Source organism: Chaetodon auriga, chromosome 17, assembly GCF_051107435.1.
Source record: "Chaetodon auriga isolate fChaAug3 chromosome 17, fChaAug3.hap1, whole genome shotgun sequence".
Classification (NCBI taxonomy): Eukaryota; Metazoa; Chordata; class Actinopteri; order Chaetodontiformes; family Chaetodontidae; genus Chaetodon; species Chaetodon auriga.
In genome coordinates this window covers 1081920-1106693 of record NC_135090.1, presented here as the reverse complement: position 1 = coordinate 1106693, position 24774 = coordinate 1081920, and the positions used below count along the sequence as shown (strand labels likewise).

General features: G+C 40.7%; 1 protein-coding gene across 9 annotated transcripts in view; it reads right to left on the bottom strand.

Moving 5' to 3' along the window:
• Positions 1-1697: 1697 nt before the first annotated feature.
• Positions 1698-24774, bottom strand: part of epb41a (erythrocyte membrane protein band 4.1a) — a 102330-nt gene continuing 79253 nt past the window's right edge. For 5 of the 9 annotated variants that reach the window (XM_076754384.1, XM_076754388.1, XM_076754387.1 and 2 more), the window contains 5 exons: positions 24269-24397; positions 21793-21909; positions 20816-20896; positions 20413-20532; positions 1698-7059 (listed from right to left, as the gene is read on the bottom strand). In XM_076754384.1, coding sequence (XP_076610499.1) covers positions 20434-20532; positions 20816-20896; positions 21793-21909; positions 24269-24397 — 426 coding nt within the window. In that variant the 3' untranslated portion in view covers positions 1698-7059; positions 20413-20433. Of the gene's footprint in view, positions 7060-20412; positions 20533-20815; positions 20897-21792; positions 21910-24268; positions 24398-24774 lie in introns of those variants that run through there. The other 4 variants (XM_076754385.1, XM_076754390.1, XM_076754391.1 and 1 more) reach the window with 4 other exon arrangements.

Below are 24774 nucleotides of genomic sequence, written 5' to 3'. Positions count from 1 at the left end.
GGCTGATCTTGTGTTTTAGTTATTCCGAGGTTATTTTGGTTGTGACAGCTGTAGTTTGTTGTTTCCTCGTATTTTGTTTTGTATCTTAGTCAAGTGTTATTTCCTACTCGCTCGCCACGGAGTAGTGATAGTTTTGTTCTCGGCTGATTTTGTGTTGTTGTATTTCTTGTGCCCTCGGTAATAAAACGTTGTTGTTTCACGGCTCCTAGTCTCCAGCTGATGGTCCGCATCTTTGGTCCAGTAAAAGCTCTGATTCCTCGGAATCGTAACAGCAAGGGAAGCAAAATAAAGCACCTGCCTCACTGCATCCAGTTAGCCAAGACGTCTTCTCATACCAGCTCCGTGAAAAAGAGTGAGTAAATCTCCTCCCTCTGTCTTCGGACTGCTGTCTAATTAAGACGTCTGGCTGGTCAGGTCCGAGCTCCTTCACTCTTAGTTTCTCCTCTCGAACGGCGTTGTTTTCAGTGACTTCACTGAATTTTCTCTCTTCAGTTTCTCCTTTTTCGACTAGCTAATAATCTTGTTTGCTAATTACTCCGACACTCTGCGCTCAATGTCACTCACTTGGCAGTTTTAATTACAGGCTCGCTCTCTGCTGCCACCCCATGGCCGGTGGTGTGTATAGCGATCAGAGGGAGGTAGTGGGGCGCAGTCAGGCTGCGCCCCGGTGTCTCCTATCTCTTGTATTGAAGAGAAACGAACTGCGCATGTCAAAGATATAACGGGAGTCAATGGGGAAAGATGTGTGCGCCCGTGGCTGGATATATGTCAGCTGTTAGTAACTGTAGACAACGTAGGACATTTCTAATCTGACTATTTAGTGCAGATTTTACATTTTAGTAACTCACTTCAGACTATATTATTCATTTTACCTTTTTAAAACATAGAATATACTTGTAAAAGTCATTTTAAAAAAAACGTTTTATTAAAGGAAGGGCTGTGTGATTCTACATGATGTGAGACAGAGGGGGTGGCGCCCTAGCGCCCTCTATCGGCCAGCCACCCCTGGTGGTAACTGTAGCACAGACACTCGGCATGCAGTCATTTCTTGTACTAAACTATTGTTTTCCCACTTACATGCATTTTTTATGCACCCTCGTCAAATAACTAATCTACTGGAACTCTTCAGGCAATAAAAAGAATGCATAGTTACTAATGTTTTTTCTGTGTTTTACAAAAAGATGAATATGATCATTTTAAGTTATTGTGATATTAAGCAACAACACGCAAAGTTTAAGTAAAATGATCACATGACAGCAGTCTCTTCATTCACATAGTAGACATTTGTGCTGCATGACCAGGTTATACTTACTTTGGGTTACATTCACTCCTATCATATAGCATTCTAAATGAGTGAAAAAATAAACTGCAGTCAGCAGTTTCAACTAATGACATCCACACTGAAAGAAAGTGTCAGTGAGTGAGTTAATTCCTGAGTTTAGTTCCTGGGAGTATTTGATCAAAACTGATTATCATTTACTTTCAAAGACAAAGTTGCAAAAAAAACCATAATGGATGGTGTATATCAGGACAGTTTGTTAAAGGATAATTCAAGTCATTCACATAGTAGACATAGCAATAAAAACTTACCTTATTTTCTGGTGAAATGTCCATCCTGGCATTAAAATATGATTATGTGATGCATTGTGTTGCAGCCATGTTTCTGTTTTAAAAATTTCCTGTAGAAATGTGAGACATCCACCACACCTGTAGGTCTGCAGGTCTGACCAAGTTTCATTCTCACAAGGAGCTTGGACTCCATTAATACCTTCTTGGAGGTCTAGTTTGATGTGTTGTTTGTCTTTCCAGAAGACATCTGTCCGACAATTTGACAATAACAAAGAGTAACACAAATTAATCTAAAATATTTGTAAATGGAATGGAAATTCTCCAAGTGTCATATAAAAATTCTTAGGATGTTGTAGAAGAAATGTAAACTGGAAAAAACATGAACATATTGGACTTGTATACAAGAGATCCATTTAATATTGTGGGAAAATACAAGTGATGCTGTAGATATTTTTTGTTACAGAAGAGGGGGTAATGCTTAAGCCAATGCTAATCACACCTCTTTGATATCTGTGGGAAATAAGGGGAGAAAATCTATAACATTTCCTACAAGAAAAACATGATTGAACTGTCTCTATTCATTTAATCCAATAAACAGTGTCCAACAGAATAAACTCACTCCTATAACTCAAACTGTCAAACTGTCATATCAATGTAAGGTCAAAACAGGCTAAATGTCTGGGAAAGACAGAGAGATGAAGCAGAGTAGGAAAGAGAGGGTGGCTTTCTTAACACCCCAAATAAAGAAACACACACACACACACACACACACACACACACACACAGATGATGATCTGAGAATAAATCCATGTTGGGACATGTTTTTAAGTTAAGCAGGATCCTGCCATTTTGTGGAAAAGAAATACTTCTTTTTTTTTTTTTTTTTTTTTAACTCTGTAGTGACATCCTGAGATCAAACTTTTTAAGCTCCACTGCCCCACTGCTGTGTTTTTTCCATTCAAAATTTGAATCTTGCAGCCCATACTGAAGGGTTTGTTGTTGTTTTTTTTGTCTTCCTTTTGAGTTTCTAATAATTTATAAACCCTCAACACTAACTTAATGAGCCATGAATGCATCTCATTAATGGTAACTCCTGTTTGTGATTTTTAGATTATCTGGAATTTCAGTGTAAAAGGTACATCAGCTTTTGCTAATTACCACTTCTTTATTTGAGAACATTATCTACATGCTGAACAATTTTATCCTGAATAAGACAAACAGAAAAAATTGAACCATAATCTAAAATGAAAACAATATACAGACACAGAACAAGATAAAATACAATCTTTACATTTGTGTTTATTTGTGGTGCTCTTTTATTACATGTCTTTCTGTGATGGAAAAGTGAGGGTTCACAATTGAGAAAGAACTTAAAAATGTCGGCTTGCTTTTTGCAAGGGGAAAGGGGAGTGCCATGAAGAAGATGATGAAACAGTGAAATAACTACAAGTTGGGAGGACTGTACAGAATATTGGGTACTAAAAAAGAATCATTTTTGAAAATGGACAAAATATAAATGACAGATGCAATACTGAATATGTATCTGATTTGAATGTGTAGTGTGCACTAAGGAGGAATTTCAACTTTGTTCAACTTTGGCCTCCTAGACTTATATATTGTTATAATATTAACAATATAATGTTTGAGTGTTTGCATGCACTATGCCAATTTTCAGGTTAAGGTGATAGTTTGAATGATGGTATGCCTGCTTCATACATTAACAAATTAGAATGGTAATTGCCTGGATAGTCTTCAACACTGTGCTGTACTTGTTATTGATCTATTGAACGCATTTTACTCTGCTAAATAATTACTTACAGCAGAAAATATATTTCAGATTTAAATAAATATTATCTTAAGATAATATTGGTGACCCACATGGGTTTATCCTGGGTCTTCTTCTGTTCACTATTTGTAAAAATTATATAATGTCCTCGACCCCACATATTAATGTACATTTCTATACTAATGATTATGTTGTATATGTCGCATGCTTATCTCTTAACTAGTTTTCAATATTTGCTTAAAGTTAAAGAGTCTTATTACATTTGTGGACAAAAGTATCTTCATGAGAACTTAATGTGACTGTTTAATTGATGGGTTAACTAACGAACCACTAAAACAATAACCTTGCTACCTCAATTTATAGAATTTGGATAAAACGTACTGGCACCACAAAAATGAAAAGCAAAATGGAGGGTATTTCTGTTTCTGCATTGACAAAATCTTTTAGCTGTAACCTTGAAAATCTTTCCATTATCACTAACTATGCTGCGGTTTATGCAGCCATTATTTTGACTGTATAAACTTTGCGCTGCATGACCAGGTTATACTTACTTTGGGTTACATTCACTCCTATCATATAGCATTCTAAATGAGTGAAAAAATAAACTGCAGTCAGCAGTTTCAACTAATGACATCCACACTGAAAGAAAGTGTCAGTGAGTGAGTTAATTCCTGAGTTTAGTTCCTGGGAGTATTTGATCAAAACTGATTATCATTTACTTTCAAAGACAAAGTTGCAAAAAAAACCCATTATGGATGGTGTATATCAGGACATTTTGTTAAAGGATAATTCAAGTTTATTACAACTTGGGTCATCGTGTTGGCCATTCCTAAACACTCAGCAGGATTGGGTTTCACAAACTATTCAGATATGCATCTCTAAGTTTGTGTACACCTACTAGATAGTTTTGAATGATTTACTTAATCAGATTGCACCATTAAAACTTCAGGAATATCATAGCTGTTAAAGACTGTAGAATTTTTAAATAGTTTGTCAGGAACCATCAGTCCTATCCAGTCAAAAACTATGTAAATAGAAAGTCACTGTAGCGTCATAAGTTTGAACACAACTTCTACATATAAATGTTTTACAGGGCTAAAAACTACTTTAAACTCAACTGAAAGTACATGCTTCAGCACTCCAAGTAATTATGTATTTTAGAGTTTGCAGAAAATATCTGATTACATCACCTTACCAATGATAATTGATCCTTACATCAAACGGTATTGGCATCATGTTTGTCAATTTATTGTATCATGCATTATTTTGTGAAATGCAATATAAAAGTAAAGCAGCAAGCAGTGATGAATGGGCCTTCGCATCCCATACGCCAGCCACAGACACATTTTTGGACACTGACTGGTTCACATGGATCTGAATTTTAATGTGTTTTGGACACTGAACAAAGGAGTTCAGTGTCACCTCCTGTGCCCGCTATGTAGCAATAGAGAACAGCCACTAATTTTGTTGTTACGTTCTCGTATATCAAGTGTACACGGCATGATAAAAATTTTCATTTAAATTGAATGATGTCCTCAGTCTAGGACTTAAATCAATTTTGTGAAATTTGGGCCTAATTGGTACAAGTACACTCAAGACATGTGGTCACTATGCAAGGAGTACATCAAAGAATAAAAATGTCATTTCATGTGGCCGATAAGTGCCACAGGGAGCATAAATCGGTGTTGGCATGGAGAGATCATCAGGCTAGGACTCTCATCAAACAAGTTTGGTAAAGCTTTGACCATATGCAGTAGAATTACAATCCATTTCCTGATTCATCGTGATATAGGTCAATTCTACACCTTGCCATGGATACGCCGTTTGACATAAACTCAAAAGCTCCCTAACCCTGACCAAGTTTGAGATGGACTGGATTACATTCTTAGAGGCTTTTGAAGTATGACCAATGGCAAAAGCTGTGTAAAATTTGTACAGTAAACTCAAAATTGCTGACTTCCTGTTGGGTTGAAGGTATGGCTCCAAGAGCCTTTTTCTGTAAGTTTGGACACCATACGTGTGCCTACTGAATTTGACACATCAAGGTGAGTATTTTGTTGAAATTTTGAGGGGCGCTATCGAACCATTTTGGCACGTATATGTGAAAATAATAAATAATTCAAAATGCAATTCACTTTGGCATTGAATAATACATGCCAAAACTTGCAGCGGTCAGTGCTCAGGCCCTAATAATAATAATAATAAGAAATAATTGCATTACAATAGGGCCTTCACTCCAGTCAGTGTTTAGACCCTAATAAGACCCAAGTTAAACTGGAATTATCCTTAATATTCTGTGAAGACATGTAATTTCTCTTGCTTGCTGTATGTTAGGAACTGGTGTAATTATTGAGTGTAATTAAAAACTTTAACCAGAAAGACTTTTAAATGCGTTGACGTCCAAATAATTGGAATATTGCTTTAAATCAGATTCTAATAAAATTACAAACATAAATGTTAAGACTGATATAGCAAGATCCATGTAAATCAAAGCATTTGCAGTTTAATGAGGCATCATCCTGTGCTCATCTCTTCACTTTTGAACTGCTTCAACAACAATCAAGCAGATGGTACACTTTGATTCCAGTTAACCTCGGCCATGTTTGACTTCAGTGTCATTTGAATTTCCATTTCTGGATGACTACACAGTCTACATTTGGTAGAAAAGTATAAACGTGAAACACATGCAGAAATACTGGATGTTGATGTAGAAATTAGTAAAATTGTATCTGATGATTGGAATGCTCTCAATACAAAATTAGGAAGAGACATACAAGTGCACTGAGTAGATGTAAAAGGCAAAACACACAAAAAGAAGATGGGGTAATAAATAAAGGAAAGGTAATTTCAGTACACTGCTGCCTCCTTGGTCCTGATAAAAACTCCATTCCAGTGACACAAGCACTACAAAAACAAGGAAAATTAAAACAACCAAAAATGTGAATATCATTCAACAAATAATTAAATCATAACTGTAAATAAGATGAAAGGAGTAATTGCCCCTATGGTTTGATAAAATCAATCTTTTTTATACATATATTGAAAAAATATTTTTTCACATTGAGGGGTAAATAAAATATTTACTGTACAAAAAATGACACCAAACTCATGCTCAGATTTGAGAGGCATCCTCATTTCCCGATGTGTACAATCCCACAAAAAAAAAATCACCCAAAATCCCTTTGTTAATGCTGTTTGGAACAAACTGTTAAAAAACACTTGATCTCCAAGTTATTGATAACCAATTCTGATGGTAAGAAAAGCTGTAGAAAAATAAAGTACCAGTAATCTCAACATTAAAAGACCAAATGCCCTTGAAATTTTTTAAAAATCTCCAGACAAATAGGAGATCAGTAAATCCACAAATGCTATACTTCATTTTCTTCTTTTCTCTTTAAAAAAGATATTTTTGATCAGTCCAGTGATTGATATATTGGCAGAAAGTAGAACAAGGGGGGACTGCAGGGAATACTGGGAGGGTTCTTCGGAATTTTCTGGTGACTCCGTCTCCTTCGGGGTAAACTCCAGGTTCATGGAGGTTAAAGTTCTTAGTTCAACGTTGAACTTGTTCCTTCTGATGTGGTCTGGTGGTTCAGTGTCTCATGTGCAGTTAGGTGTGATGGCTGCGGTAAAATGGTGTGATGGAGACACAAGTAAGAGGGAAGAGTGGGAGCAGCTGACAGATCTAAGATATGGTTTGAGGACTGGTAGATTGAAAGAGAGATGAATAGATGGCCAGAGAAAAAACAGAAAGATATCTTTAGTGAATTTTAACAGCCAAATTTCAGTACTTAAGATGTCAACACATGAATACCCCTGCAATATCAGATTTGTGAGCACAGAAGGAAAAACAACAGTGATACCCAGAGTGAAACTAAGCATGTTTACCCTACATATAAGGTTGCATATAATGTTACATATAAGGAGAAAGTTGATCAAGGAAATTTGATATTTGAATAATAATAGTGTAAATTACTATAATGATGGTTGGAGTAAATTCTTGAATAAAATCAGGTATTTACTTAATGGTAAGTCTTAAATAGAAGGCAGCGATATGGACAGCTCAATGACCAAGCAAAAAACTTAAGCCACAGTGGAATCGCTTGTGCTATAAATGTTCACATGGTAATTTCAGTATAATGGACATTTCCACACCACTAATTCAAACAGCACAATGAAATAATCATGTCACAATTACCACTAGGAATATTGTTTAATTCACAAAATATCTCCAATTGCTTCCACTTTTTTTATTTCAACCACTGTTAAGATAGTCTTAATGAAACTCAGCTCTTGCATATTACACTGAACAAAAATATAAACCCAACACTTTGGTTTTTGCTCCCATTTTTCATGAGCTGAACTCAGAGATCTAGAACATTTTCTATATACCCCAAAAAAACAAATTCTCTCAAATATTGTTCACAAATCTGTCTAAATGTTAGTGAGCACTTCTCCTTTGCTGAGACAACCCATCCCACCTTACAGGTCTGGTTAGACAGCATGAATATTGCACAGGTGTGCCTTAGGCTGGCCACAATAAAAGGCCACAAAGGAAATTAGTCCCATCTTTAATATAAGACTGCTCTGAATACAGGGCTGGTTCTCTCTACACTTGAGGTCTGCCACTAACTGAGAAGTTACGGCATCTGGAAATGAACAGTTCAAAAATGTAAGGTCAAATTGAAATTGATTCACTCAATAGTTCTGTGATATAATGAGCGCATATCACGGCCTGTCGTGATGTATTGCTTAAGCGACACAAAGGATGAAGAGTTCAATGGATTCAGTGATGTGGAATGAGATCGGTGAACTTGCCTGTTGGACTCGCTGGCCTGTTATGTTAATTTAGCCTGTTCAGCCTCCCAGGTATGTTCTTTATGCTATTGTGTAGCTGAATAACTGTTGAAATGTTACGTTAACATACCGGACACCTATTCAGCCTGTTGTTTTGTGTGCTACTGTGTAGTTGAATAACTGTTAATGTGTTACGTTAACATACCGGACACCTATTCAGCCTGTTGTTCTGAGTGCTATTGTCTAGTTGAATAACTTGCCTTTTCCAGATTAAATGTCTGTTCTTGGTCTTGGATTTTGTAAAATAAATTTCTAAATAAATGCGACTTATAGTTCAGTGCATTTTATATATGTTTTTTTCCTCTTCATGACGCAGTTTTTGACTGATGCGACTTATACTCTAGAGCTACTTACAGTCCAGAAAATACGGTAATAAACATGTCTGTCCCAGAGCAGTGGAGTATAGATGACTTCAATTCTGATTAAAAAAACAAACAAAAAAAAACTGAGCCACATTCCTTGTATGTGTACACATCCGTGGCCAAAAATTCTGATTCTGAGAAAAGATGTGATGGTTATAGCAGGGAGATGAGGCTGTTCTCAGGATTCAGCCCGATGTAAACACACTGAAGTTGACTGAATATTCCAATTACATAGAAAGGTACATGGGATTGTTGAAGCCCTCAGTGGTGTCTCACAGTCTAAATAGACTCCTCCCAGACAGGATAGAGTGCTTTGCTAAGCTAATACTCTTAACAAAGTTCTTCTCAGAAGAATAATGTAGAGAAGTTGGCAGTACACCTGAGGAAGTCTACTTTAATTATAACCCAAATGTTTCTCAAAACAAACATACAAAAGCTGGATGATTGAACATCAACAAAGAGTTATGCTCTGGACATGCTGAGTAATTACACTGTCTGTGTTCAAATTGTATTCAAATCAAATCAAACTTTATTTATATAGCACTTTTCATACATAGTGCAAAACAAAGTGCTTTACAAGAGTTAAAAACAATATAAATAAAAACAGAATAACACGAAAAACCCAACCCTCCCACCCCCCCTAAGTACTAACACACACCCTCAACCACATGCATACACACACACAGAAACACACACACACACACACACACAATCTCACCACAGCCAGTAGCAGGAGTAATGAGACATGCAAGGCACTGAGGATTGAGGAGAATGCCACCTTTGGGGCCGTCCACACCGAGAGGAGTCATCACGGGCTATGAGCACAGGGGGCACCGGCACCTGGGCCCCACCGGCCCTGACGTACCGGCGAGTCCCCACACCAAGGTAGGGAGCCCCCCCACCAGCCGGGCCGATGGGGCCCGAGGACAGCACCCCCGGAGCAGACCAGACACAACTCTCAGTGTGGAGGACCCCCCAGAGGAAACACTGGAATTAAAGTAAAAAATAAAAAATAAATTAAACAGTTAAAAGAAGAGAATTTCATAAGATAATAAATAAAGTAGATAAAATAGGGTAAAATAATGCAAAATATAGGACATCAGAATAAAAGACATCAACATAAGATAATTGATAAAAACATAAGAAGAATTTGAAGTCAGTTAAAAGCCTGATTAAAAAGGTGTGTCTTTAACCTTTTTTTAAAAATGTCAACAGTCTCTGCAGTCCTGAGGCCCTCCGGCAGGCTGTTCCACAGGCGTGGGGCATAGTGGCTAAATGCCGCCTCACCATGTGTTTTTGTTCTGGCTTTTGGTATGGATAAAAGGCCGGTGTCGGAGGACCTCAGGGTCCGCGAGGGTTGATATGGTAAAAGCAGGTCAGATAAGTAAGAGGGCGCAAGCCCGTTAAGACATTTAAAAACTAGTAAAAGAACCTTAAAATCGATCCTGAAGCGGACAGGGAGCCAATGCAGCGACTGTAAAACTGGTGTAATGTGGGCCTGCCCTCTGGTCTTTGTCAGCACGCGTGCGGCTGAGTTTTGCAGCAATTGGAGGTATGAAATACTCTTTTTAGGAAGACCAGAGAGCAGGGCATTACAGTAATCTAAACGACAGGAAATAAAAGCATGCATTAGCACCTCTGTGCTGGCCTGAGAGAGAAACGGGCGGACTCTGGCTATGTTCTTAAGATGATAAAAGCCTATCTTTGTTATATTTTTGATATGTGGGATAAAAGTCAGCTCAGAGTCAAAATTCACGCCCAGGTTTTTTACAGATTGGGTTGGTTTAAAATCTTGTAGTTTTGGTAAAAGTTTCTCAGTCTGGCCTTCAGGACCTATAACTAAAACCTCTGTTCTGTCCTGGTTGAGCTGTAGGAAATTCCCTGCCATCCATGACTTGATATCTAAAATGCAGTTAAAAAGGGCATCAATTGGCCCTGTATCATCAGGAGACACGGCAATGTACAGCTGTGTGTCATCAGCATAGCTATGGAAACTGATGCCGTGTCTCCTAATGACGTCTCCGAGAGGAAGCATATAAAGATTAAAAAGAATTGGACCTAAAATTGAGCCTTGGGGAACCCCACACCTAATTTCATGGGTTCCTGAGGAACAACTATCCATACTTACATAAAAACATCGGTCTGTGAGATAAGAGTGGAACCAGTTAAAAACAGTGCCAGAGAGGCCGACCAGGTGTCTGAGTCTATTTAATAAAATGTGATGGTCTACTGTATCAAAGGCGGCGCTTAGATCCAGTAGAACCAAGACTGTGAGTTTCTTGTTATCTAAGTTCCACCTGATGTCATTTAAAATTTTTAAAAGTGCTGTCTCGGTACTGTGGTTTATCCTAAAACCAGACTGATGTCTCTCTAAGATGTTGTTTCTGTTTAAAAAGTCAGTGACTTGGTTAAAAACCAGTTTTTCTAAAATTTTACTTAAAAAGGGTAAGTTGGATACAGGACGGTAGTTATTAAAAACGTTGGGATCTAAAGTGCTCTTCTTCAGAAGGGGCTTCACCACAGCTGTTTTAAAAGCGGTGGGGAAGACACCCGTCTGAAGGGAGCAATTCATAATGTTTAAAAACTGTTCCTCGAAGAATCCATAAAATGCTTTTAAAAGTGAAGTGGGAATTGGATCTAAAAGGCAGGTTGTTGGGTTTACTTGGGAGAAAACTCGACCAAGTGTCCTCGCATCAACCAGGGCGAAAGTCTCCAGTGTTTCCTCGGTCAAAGACAGCAAGTTAGGTGTGTTAACAGATAAAACTTGTTGGGATAAAAGGCTGCATCTGATGTCCTTGATTTTAGTTCTGAAGTGGTCTGCAAAGTTCTCACAGAGAGCGTCTGATGGCATGTTAAGAACTTTATTAAAATTTGTGTTTGTTAAAATATCAAAGGTGGAGAAGAGGAACCGGGGGTTGTTTTTGTGGTCTATGATAAGTTGTGAGAAATGAGAAATTCTTGCCTGTTTAACTGCGTTATTGTAGCTTTTGAGTTGTTGCCGTAGAGTCTCGAGGTGGACTGATATTTTAGTTTTCCTCCATCTCCTCTCGGTACTCCTGCATTGTCTTTTCAGTTTTTTTATTTCATTGTTGTTTCTCCACGAGGGTATTGGTTTTCTTGTGATTGTTTTAGTTAAAAGTGGAGCTACTGAGTCGAGAGTTGATGTCAGCTTGCTGTTAAAACTATCAACAATAAAATCACATGGTGCAGGTAAAATTTCAGCAGGAGTGCTCTGTAAAATCTTGATAAAATTTGCAGCCACTTCAGAAGTTAGGTAGCGCCTCCTCACTGTTCTCACCGGGGCATTCCGCTGGTTAAAACTGGTGATATTAAAAAACACACAGTAGTGGTCAGACACAGCCAGGTCGACAACAGAGGGCACACCAATGGACAGGCCATGGGTTATGACCAGGTCCAGGGTGTGTCCTCTGTTGTGAGTTGGCTGCGTGACGTGCTGCTTAAAATCTAGACAGTTTAAAAGATTTAAAAATTCTCTGGATATTGGATCCGAGGTGTCATCAACATGTAGGTTAAAATCACCAGTTATTAAAATTCTGTTGTAAGAAGTGTGAATGATTGATAAAAGATCTGAAAATTCACTGATAAAAGAGCTAGAGTGATGGAGTGGTCTATATACAGTAATGCAGAGAATTGGAGGGCTGCTAAAAACAAAGGTGTGGTGCTCAAATGATGAGAAACTGTTAAAAGACACTGCAGTAGAAGTCAGTGTGTTATTTACTACTGATGCAGTTCCACCTCCTTTTCTACCCCCTCTAGTAGAAAATAAAAAGTTAAAATTTGGTGGGGAAGCCTCAGTGAGAGCAACAGGTGCGTCAGTGCCAAGCCATGTCTCGGTTAAAAGAAGGCAGTCTAACTTATGATCTAAAATCACATCATTCATTAAAAAGGTCTTGTTTAAAAGAGAGCGCACGTTCAGCACTGCCACGTTAATATTCGTGCTGAACGTGCGCTCATCGTAGTGAAATGGTTGGATGATGGTCAGTGTGCGTGGTCTGAAAACATTCCTCGGTTTGTGTGTTCTGTGTGAGATGATAGTTGTAATGGTGTGGACGGTGCTGTCCGGTAGTTCTGTGGGCAGACTGGGGGTGTGGGGTGTGTGTGTGTGACGTGCAGGCAGTCAATCACATGGGTTTGATTGTATCGCGGACAGATCAGCTGGTACTGGTGTGGGGAGATTGGCATGCTGCACACCATATGCCAGGTTAGTGGACAGCATGCGGGCACCTGCTACGTTCAGGTGGAGACCGTCTCGACCAAAGAGATGCCGTCTCTCCCAAAAGACATCAAAATTGTCGATGAAGCCGACACGGTGAGAATTACAGGCAGAGGAGAGCCAGGTGTTGAGGCTGAGCAGCCTGCTGAAGCTGCCTATCCCTCTGTCACAGGTGGGGGTAGGGCCGGAGATAAAAACGCTCACCTGGGACTGTGCCACGGTGTTAAAAAGGTGGGTGAAGTCCCGCTTTAAAAGTTCGGACTGCTGCCTGGCGATGTCGTTCGCTCCTGCGTGGATGATAATCCTTTTCGCCTGCGGATGCGAGGTCAGGATATCCGCAATTTTCCCCGTTATATCCATAACGGTGGCGCCGGGGAAGGACAGGGTGGACGCCCCCCTCATGCGGACGTGCCGCACGATGGAGTCCCCGATGACGAGGGTTGTGGGAGCGTCCGCTCGATCTTCAGGGGGGCAAGCCAGCTCAGCCACCCTGCCACCCACACCAGGGCCCCGGGTGTGATCCCTCGCCAGGTGGGGGGAACGTGAGGAGTGCCAGCGCACCGCGTCCTTGACCAGCCGCCTGCGCTGAGAAGAGGATGAGGAGCGGGATGGTGGAGGTGAGCAGCCCCTTGTTGGACACCCACCTGATGCAGGACACCCCTCTGCTGGAGGGCAGCTAGCCGTGAGTGGAGGAAAGGCTACGGTGTCCGTCAACGGGGGCATGATGGTAGGGGCCACAGAGACAGGTGCAGTCTTCTGGTGCTGGTCACGGCCCACCGGCTTCTCGCTCACCGACAAGGCCGCATATTTATTGGAGAGCGGCAGGTTCGGGGGAGAAAGAGCCCTGTCATGGGTCCCGCTCGGAGCCCTTTTCCGCCTTCGGACGACCACGTCAGTCCAGGGGGTCGTATTGCTTGGAGTGGAGCAGACGGGTCGATGACAGGAGGAGGACGGTTCCCAGAGAATTGTGTGGCCGAGAGCAGAGGTTCCGTTTTTTGACTCTAGCCAGCTGGTCACCGCCGGGAGACGAGACCTGAGGGTGGACAGCATGGAATCCTTCCTCATCAGCTCGTCCAATATTCGGTTCTTGTCCTCAGTAAGGTCAGCGATCTTTTTGTTTGCTATTTTTAGCAGTTCTTCCAGCTCTCCAGGTGACACAGCAGCGCCCGGTGAAGGCATGGCGGCTCGCGTGCCCGAAAAAGTTCTCTTGATTGGCCCAACGCTAAAAGCAGTTAAAATGCCGGAGACTTAAAAACTGAAGAGCTAAGAAAGGCTAAAACTCCAACTCATAGAACTAAGTTAAAAGGCTAAAAGACCAAGTGTTAAGACACAGACTGAGAGCAGAAACACGGAAACGGAACCGGAACCGGAAGTTCATGAGATTATGCTCAGTCAGTCATACCCATTCTGGTGCAAAATTATTTTAATAAATTTCACCAGCCTGTGCTTACTTTACAGAAGCTCTGGCTTACTAACCGCAACTGCAATAAGTAATGTTACCGAGTTTGTTCTGCAAAATAAAAGGGAATCACAATACAGAGTATGTGCAGTTGGAAGTCTCATTTCTGGGATTTTGGAATTGGCATGCTGAACTTCAGACGAAGATTACTAGTTAACATAAGATTAGGTAAAATAAGATAAGCCATTATCAATCCTGTTGCAGGGCAATTTGCAGTGTTACAGCAGCAAAGGGGATAGTGTATTAGTAAGAAGCAGTATGAGCAGCGTTGATTATAAAGTCTTACAGCAGCGTGGAGGCCAGACCTACAATATCTCTCCTTCACACAGAGCAGGTAACGCAGCCTGTTACTGAAGGTACTGCACAGTAATGTCAGAGTGCCCTGCATGAGGTGGGGCATGTTCTCCATCAGGGATGATAGCTTAGCCATTATTCCTGTTAGCAGTGGAGATACCACGGCCCTGCAGACCGCTCCATTGAAGATGACTGGTGCCATCACAGAGCCAAAAAAGGACCCCGAGAGTGCACCCTACACTACAATACAGCAGATGCAGTACTTGAACTCTAAAGGGTTAACTGCCAAAAAAAAAAAAAAAAAAAAAAACAGTTGTAGAAGAAGAATTATAACGGTAGTTTGGCTCATGTCCTTCCAACATCACTGCTGGTTGTTGAGAAAGGATTGCAGGGATACTTATTTTAAAACACAATTCAGTTCCCAAAACATTCTGGAAAAAATGTGCAGAGCAAGAATCCTTCTGTTATTGGACTGTTCTTGGATAAATGTGGACGTAACTGACACATGACATTACACAAGTCCACAAGAACAGACAGAAGAAAGAAAAACTGACACAGCTGCCTACCATGCCAAGTCAAGCCAGTCTACTCAGTGACACTGATGCAAGATCCTACCAACAGACGGAGCTAATCACCTGCTTACAGTTACTGGAAAAGGACAAAGCCATTGACTGACCACTGTATTACCATCTTTTCCCCCGGGACAGCCACTCCTTGCATTTATGGATGCCCCAAGATACACAAGGAAGGTGCCCCACTCAGACCCATCATCAGCAACATCAACTCATTTTCCTACGTCATTGCCAAATATCTAGCAAACATCCTCACTTCGTTGGTCAGCAACACTCCACACCACATCAAAAACTCCCAGGATTTTGCCGACAATGTGAGACATCTAAAACTTTACTCAGATGAAACCATGGTATCTTATGATGTCACCCCACTCTTCACATGCATTCCCACTGTGGAAGCAGTGAAGACTGTAAGGAAACGACTGCTACAGGACAGCACAGAACCAACCGCACCCCAGATCACATTTGGGCCCTGCTAGAGCTCTGCCAACCTACCTATTTCCAGTACAACCAGGGTTTCTACAGACAGAGGCATGGCTGTGCCATGGGGTCACTGGTCTCCCCTATGGTGGTTAATCTCTATTTGGAAGAAGGAGAGAGCAGAGCCCTGATCTCCTTCATGAGAACTCCCACAGCCATTGGTTTAAATAAGTGGATGACACCTGGCTCAAAATTAGAACACAGGAAGTGGAAGTGTTAGGCAGTGCTCAGTCTCCTCCTTTCCCCTTTTGCTTTCCCTGTGTTTCCTTGTCCCCTTGTGGTCTTGTCTGTCTTTCCCTGTCTGTTCAGGTCCGTGCTGTGGGCTGCACCTGCCTGCCCAGCTCCTGCAGCCCTGCCTTGTTTCACACCTGCAAGTCATCACCTCATCTACAACCTAATCAACAGTTGTATTTAATCCCGGCTCAGTCCACCAGTATTCGTCGGATCGTCTGCTTGTCTCTGTGGTACACCTGTTCGTTCCTCTTCCTGTTTTCCGCTCTCCTGTGTTTTGTGCCCGTGCTGACTCAGTCTCTTATTTTTTCAGGAGCTTCCACCTGTCGGTAAGCCCTCAGCCCAGCCCAGCCTTGCCTGTGAGAGGAGTTTGTTTGCAACCAGCCTAGAGCGTTTCTATGCTCTCGCCTTTTGTTTCAAGTTTTTGTGGACACTCTCTGTTAAATCATATTTTGTTTGCAACCAGCCTAGAGTGTTTTTTGCTCTCGCCTTTTGTTTCCTTGTTTTTGTGGACACCTTTGGTTAATAAACCTTTTGCTTTTTTCGACCTGCCTGTTCTCCTGTGTTCTCTCTGAAGTCCATCACTGTGAGTTGCCCTCCTCGGGTCTGAGTGTGTTTGCACACATAACAGGAAGCTTTCATTGATTACATCAATGCAGTGGACAGAAACATCAAGTGCCCTCAGGATGATGTCAAAGGAGACAATCTGCCCTTTTTGGATTGGGCAGTGCGCAGTGGTGACCACAAACTAACAACAAACTTTTTGATCAATCACTGTTCAATGACCATGATCATTTTTGGAGAAATTTTGAGATTATAATGGGTGTGTATTGCATGGAATGTTCGCGTTAGAGTGGGTGACGTCATCAGTCAGAGTGGGAGAGAGCTGAAAAAAAATTCAGATTTTTTCTCTTTCCACACTCTTCCCAGCCACAATTTACACTCTACACACATGATTTTTTTCCAAATTTGTAGACAAATTTGTTTTGTCTCTCGCAATGTGCTCAAAAATAGACTTACAGAATTTGAATTAGCAGCCTCTAAGTGCGGCCACATCTGTCTCTGCTCCTCATTGACTCCAATACAAAGATTTTCTGAGAGAAGCAGACTCCTGTTTTAAACTCGCAAGTGTCTACAAAATATTGTCTGTAGAAACACCAAACTCACACCAAATCGTTCAGGAAGCCCTTAGAGTGATGATGGTCTGTGTTTTTTTCTCGTAGGAGCTACTGTTTTGTCAGCATAAGCCCAAATGTGAGACCAGCGCAGAGGCAGAAAATCGCCCTGTTTCTCCGTCTGAATGCGTGTGTGTCTGTTGCACCGAGAGCGTGCGCGTGCGTGTGCACCTGTGCCAGTGTGTGTGTGTGTGTGTGTGTGGTCGTTCATTGAATGATAGTTCATGAACTCCTTCATATTTTGGCCGAATGTGAACTGAACGTACTGTATTACTGCCTGATGAACGTTACTATGAACTCGTTCATTCTGGTGTCTGAACGTGAACGGCACGCTCTCTCAGTTTGACTTTGTTCAATAGGGTGCCAGATTTCTATAGAGCCTTCCAGGCGACAACCTGGCAAAAACACACCGTAAACAAGCCTTAATGTGTAGTGAACTCCCTATCTGGCAACACCAGCTACCAGCGTCGCAGCACCGCATGCATCATCAAAACAAAAACCAGCATAGAGCCGACAGCAGCATGTAGCCGACAAAGCAGCAAGGAGGCGTCGTATGATCATTTAAACGAGTTTTATGACAAGGTCGGTGAGTATGGGAAAAATCTTACATTTCTGTGCAAACTTTGCCCACCGGCTTTCAAAAAGAAAATCCGCCCTAGGGTGAAAAGCTGCAGCTGTTACTAGTGTGGACTGAATGGACAGCAACACAGCATTACAGCAGCAATGGGGAAATGCTGTCCCCTCAGTGCTAATGTAAACCATGGTTGGATAAGAATTCAAAATTGGATATGAAGATGAAATCTGACGCACAGTTACAGTGTTAAAAGTGATGAAATAATTGCTGTCTGTGGTTCTACATGGGCTGTGTCAGTAATTTTGAAAAATAATGGCCCGCAGCAACATATGGAAAAAAAGAACTATGAACTAGTTCATTTTTAGAATGGTGAACTTAGTTCAAAATTTTGAATTACGAACTATGAACTGAAGTAGTTCATTTTAAAATTTGTGAACTGAACTTTGAACTAGTTCATGTAGAAAGTGAACTTTCCCAACACTGGCTCCTTGTATCATAATGTTACTAGTATTAATTGTTTGAAATGTCTGAAGAATCTCATCATAATGTACACACTCCGGCAGTAGCCCCTGTGGCCCTTTCAAAATTTCCCCAGAGGAAATTTTCTAGTTGAATCTTTAATACTAATTTGTTATTGGCCAAAACACATAAAATGATGTTGCAATGGAGGATGTTCTCCCGATCCAATCGACTTTCAGAATATAATTGCGTTGGTCCAATGATCATTTCCAAATTTTATCTTCAATTCTCTATCACTGTATTGTCCTGAGTGTGACAAACTGGAGTTAAAGCTGTGATTCACACAGAAGCATGTTTGAAAAGATATGATATTACGCAAATTGCAAACTACTTGTAAACATGTCACTAAAAAAACAAACAAACAAACAAACAAAACCCAGAACAGAACCCAACTTTACTTTTTTCAGTGAAGTAAGCTGTATTTACATAACACTTCTCTAGTCTGACGAACACTCAAAGTCTGCATTCACCCACTCACATTAATACAATGGTGGCTACGCAACCTGCTCGTTATGAGCTTAAACTATTCACACGCCAATGGCACAGCATCAGGAGCATATTAGGGTTCAGTGTCTTGCTCAAGGATACTTCGACATGTAGACTGCTGAGGCCAGGGATTAAACCAATGGACGACCACTCTACCTTCTCTTCTTTTCTTCTACTTCTCTCTTGCTTTTGGAAGACTGGACAACAACAGATATCACAGCAGCTATGAAGATAATCTGCTTCATGTTAAGTGAATGGAACATTCCACTGAACTGACTTTTTTTTTTTTTTAAGTAATCACAGATTTCCATGTTGCTTTTCCTTTTAATCAGAGGGTGTCGTGTAAAATTTACACTCTAATGTTCTGGGTGCTGCGTCGCACATTGTTGGGCTGACAAGCTTCTAGTGACACACCATGCAAACACAGTTCATCCAGAGTTTACAGTGATTGGATGTGTCTTTCCCTCTCATTCAACTTCTTTTTTATATTAATCATTTTTGTTGTATTGTCAATAACAACATGATATTTTGTCTTTATGAAAGATGGGGATGAACTTTGGCTGGACTACCTTCCCTTGTTGTATGCAGAGTTCGCATGCTAGTTGGATTATTGCTAAAAAATACTCATCATTAATCAGGGGTTGCATGAATTTTATCAAGATGGTGAGTGCTGGTCCTGAAGATTTCCCCACGCATACCAGTCTTTATCAGGAAACTCTGCTGGATCAGTTGTTGTAATTTTTCCTTCGGGGCAATATATGAGGGAACCAGTTCTTAAATTTCCTGAAGATTGCCCATTATATTCAACATTAGTGAACATGTAACATTAATCAAATTTGTTTGTGGCCTAAAGTCAAAGTGCAAGAGTTTCAATTATCTGCCCAATCACCGATCTCCACCATCCATTAATGACAATTCTAATAACTTTAGTATTTTAGCACTAGTGTTAGCTAGTATCTGATGACTGGCAGTGCGTATGTATTGATAACCCGGACCTCGCTCTTTCCATTCAGCCGACTCTTCAGGACCTGCCTTATTTGTTGTAGGTATTTGGCTGTGGCTGACTTCCTCCACTTTCTCCACAGCCCCATTGAGTTCTTGAGGAAGGCTCTAGTGTCCTGTTGATGTTGATGAATCACAAGCATTCCAGGATCCATGTGTGTGGCATTGAGTCATAGGCTTTCTTGTCATCAATCCAGGTAGTGCACTTGCAGTCTTGCAGTCTTGAGTGACTGCTCTATCAATCAGTAGCTGGTGCTTGGCTCCCCTGGTATTGATACCAATCCTTTTCTGGACCCCGCTCCTAGCAAGCTGTTTGTTTGTGCCTCTTTATCAGATCCAGCTTTCTGGACATGGTATGACCAGGGCCTTCGAACAATAGGAATTTTTACAGCAATGATTTTCCTGGTCTGGTTGAAATGATTTAGTCTTCTCTTAACAGTTGCATGTTCTCCAACTCTTTTGAATTAGATATTTCATCCAAAATTACAAATGCCACCAAGTTCTGCCATTGACTCCTCGCTCTTATTAAACCTAAATCAAAAATAGTAGGGTGGAGTAGGGAGGTTAGAGGATACATATTCCTTTTGTGAGACAATGCTGGCTTAAGATTCACTTTTTGTAGTTCCAATTTTCTGAATGGTGCTATTTTCTCCTTATTCTGGACTTTAGGCCTTGGTATATTATCCTTTTACGGTAAGGGATCTTCATATTAACTGCATCAGCAGTTAATACCAATACTCCAACATTCCAGTTCCAGTCAGACCAGAGAATGGTTAGGGGTGGTTGACAGTGCATTCAGGTTGGACACTCACCTCCCAAAGGATCAGTCTGTCTTATTCTGGAGTGATCTCTGTTTCCTGGTGCACAACCACTTTGGTAACAGACATGTCTGGGTGCTGCTCTTTTGCCTCTTTAATGGCCTGAGCCAAAGCCTGAAGAGTGAATGAAGGACAACAATCCAGGCTTGTTAAGTAGACCATAATCAATGACCTTCATGCTGAACAAATTTCAACACAATTGATATATGAGGCAAATTAAGAATACAAATAACTCCAGCTTCACCTATCAGGTACATAATGCATTTCAGGCAGGAATCTGTGGGAACACTATTAAACCATGTGCTTACTGCAGAGCTTTGAGAATAACAACGCTATCACAAAATAAAAAAAAATAAAATTTTGTGCATCAGAAACTCTTCTTCCGCCATTTTCTCACCTTATCATGATCAATTTCAGTGTCTCCAGTGATGACAATTCTCTTCTCAATGCGAGTCTCAGAGATCCCTCCTTTCACCGTCTATGACAGAAACATGAAACAAGCTAATATACAAGCTAGGGAAAACATGCATAACCAAATTCATCACCCTGTAAGACAAGTTTGGTGTCACTTCCTTGGAGTATGATGCAATAGAACATGGAGGTATGCAAGACATGCATAAACTGCATTGCATCTTATTTCAGAATTTGCAAGCGTACATGCATTTAAATAAAAACAACTAGGTAGACTGGCAGCATGTCATGTGATGATTCCACTGACAAGATTAGTACACAGGTACATGGGTTGTAATTATGCCTTATATATCATCCAATTTGGTATGTTTTGGCATATTCATAAGTAGAACAACAATAGTGCATAATAGCTCTGTTTATTTTTATCCATCTTTGTTCAGCTTTGTTGTCCCTGTTTTTAGCTCTATGCCTATGTCTATCTTCCTGCAATTGTTCTTGGAACTGCGAGAGCTATGAAAACAGGAGTCAAATCCCTTGTATGGTTTCACATATGTGAATATATAATGAATGACAACCCCCATCCCTAAACTATTAGTTAGTTTCTGCCTGTCTATTGATGTAAATGAACTGAAATACCAAGATCTGTGTACAGTTGTTAACATGTGAAGAGCAGTAGCAGATAATCAGATCAGATTGTGCAATTGAGACCAGTGGAACAAAGACTAGCCAGGTAGAGTGGGCACAACTTTGGCATTCGGTTGATGTCAGAGAGAGACAAAAGATTGTTTTTTGCCGTTTACAGTCTCCTTAGTCACTCTTCAGCAGGCACTTAAATAGTATGTTGTGAAAGATAAATAAAAGTGGCACAAGTGACTGAAAGTAGGCATCCATGACAGTATGGTAATTAACTTTTGTATTGATTTGTATTCATTGACTCTGGGGATGTTGGTAAAGTGAGCAGACCTTTGTGATCTGGGTGGTGGTGGTGGTGCTGATGGTCTCGGAAGTGATGGTCTGGGCACTCAGCAGCACTCCTGAGTCCCTCTCTGCTAGGCTGTCCACCGGCTGTAGGAGAGACACCTTTAAAATGTTACACAAGAACCTCAAATGAATCCATTTAAACATACTCAATTATCTCTTATAATTTAAATTTTCTGATTAAATTCAAAAGTTTGCAACTATAGGCCATTTTATGCAGATTAATTTCTTGTGTTTACACTTCTAGAATATTAGAAGAAATTTGGCTTTTGCAGAAAAACATGTTTATATTTCTCAAAGTAATGTATCAAAAAAAGTACTTTTTGGGTAATGGCACTCAGGTACTGTATTGGTATTAGTATTGAAAAGTTAATGGGGAATTAGATTGAAATAGCAACTGGGCAAATAGGGCAAGTGAGCTAGTCTCCTGAACTTCAGGACACCCAAAGGCTCTAGGCTTACTGTAAATGGTAAAATGGTAAATGGCTTCATTTATATACCACATTTATCCAAAGCATTTTACAATTTGCCCCTCATTCACCCATTCACACTCACACACCAATGGCAGTGAGCTACAATTTGAGGTGCAATTTGTGGTTCAGTGTCTTGACGAAATACACTTTGACATGAATAGGAGGAGTGGGGGCCAAACCCAACACTTAGTGGATCACCTACTCTACCCTCTGAGCAACAGCCACCAACAGTGTTCTAACTACAGCCTCAGGGCCCTCGAATGGGTTAATCTTTGGACATGCTATATGACCATTTATACCAATTTGAAATGTGGCATGGATGAAAAAAGTGCAATGTCCTTGCCTTGTGAGCTTAGCCTGATTTCAACAAATTGAGAGAGGTCAGACAAGGGCTAAAATATCAAGTTGGACCAGTCCTCTATGGTGAAAATACCTTGTATGTCAACATACACTACTCACAAAAAGTTAGGGATATTGGGAATTCAGATAAAATTTATGGAAAATGTAAAAAGCTCATGCTACAGTGATATTATATCATGAAAGAACGCATTTAAGTAGAAGCATGCAATGGTGATTTCCTCATCTCAAACATTTTATTGAAACAAAAGCCAACAACAGTGGTGGGTACACCACAACAAAAAATGTCAATGTCTCAATAACTTGTCATGTGCACTTGAGCATCAATTACAGCTTGGCACAACGTCTCATGTTGTTCACAAGTTGACTTATTGTCTGCTGAGGCATGGCATCCCACACTTCTTGAAGGGTGGCCCTAAGGTCATTGAGGTTCTGGGGTACAGCCTCTAAACAGCGACTCAGCTGATCCCATAGGTTTTCTATGGGATTCAGGTCTGGAGAAATTGCAGGTCACTCCATTTGAGGTACCCCAGTCTAGAGCAGTCATTCCGTAATGATGCGCCCTCGATGAGCTGGAGCATTGTCATCCATGAAGATGAAATTAGGCTTGTGTTGTTCATACAGGGGCACAATGACTGGATTAATGATGTTATTCAGGTAGCATGGGCTTGTCACTGTACCATTCACAAAGTGTAGAGCAGTTCTGTCTTGACTAGACACACCCGCCCACACTGTAACACCACCACCACCAAAGGCTCGTCTGATGACAACAGTGGCTGATGCATAGCGCTCTCCTTGACGTCTCCAACATCATTGGTGGCCATAATTTCTGCTCAACGTGAATTGACTTTCATCAGAGAAGAGCACTGAGGCCCACTGGTTCCTCATCCAGCGTAAATGCTCCCTGGCCCATGCAAGATGATAATGTACCTCAAGTTGAGTGGCATTCATCATCCAGTTCCGCAGGGTACTGTTCACAATGAAGCAGTCATCAGTGTGGGATGTGGCCAAAGCTGTCCACTTCTATGCCTTTCTGTGACTCTTCCAGTCTCTCTGTATCTCTGTTGCAACCTGCTGATGACACTCTGTGATACTCTTAAGCTCAGTGGCCACTTCCCTCTGAGAACATCCTGTTTGAAGCCTTGCAATGGCGAGGTACTGTTGATCAATTGTTCGGTGTCGTCTTGGTCTCATGATGTCAAAATGTGAACAGCATGATGAAGAGGACTGTATAACTACCAATTCTAATTGAACCAGGAAATTTATTGGTTGATTCATGGATGCAACACCCGTTGAATTTTGCCATTCAGCTCCTTGTTAGAGAACAGCAAGTTGTGCAAAAACTACTGGACGTGCATTCAACAGTTGGACATGTGCATTCAAAAGTTTAGAGAAGGTCATATTAAGTTCACCTGTAAAGGTTATAGTGCATTTTAAGTTCATCCTGAAATTTCACCCAAAAGCTGAATATCCCTAACTTTTTGTGAGTAGTGTATGTACTAGTCTAGCTTTAAAAATATCCCATTGCATACAAGGTGAGACAATTAAGACCCATAATTGTATTTTATCAAGACCTACAGATACTTCATGAAATGTTCTTTTTTGTGTGCAGTTCCCAGAATTTCCCTCACCTGTGCTGACTCGTATGTGATGGTCTTGGTCTCAGTGTGAACTAAAGGTATGTCCTTGTAGGTCACACTTCCTCTCAGGGAGTTTGTGACATCGGAGATGGTGATTGTCTGGGTCTTTAGCACGGGAGACTGGAGGGATCAGATCAACAGTCAGCAACAAACTCTTTGAAGACTCTATCAATGCAAAACAACTGTCATGTATTAACTATCAAACCACTCAACAGCAAGAAATTGAAACACATTGATCCATTGCAACCATTAAGGAGTAAGGTTGGCTTGAGGTCCTGCAGTTGACATTGTAGCATCTAATTGTCACCATACTTCTAGACTGAAAACATACTACTCCGTGACCTGCAAGAATGTAAATGTATTCATACTGACTGCTACTGTACTTTGCTTTTCTTAAAAAGGGCATAATGTTTGTCGGGGGAACATAGAATACTCATGAAATAACCTCCATAGCTTTAGTTCTTTGATGGACTACATAGAATGAGTTACAGTTTATG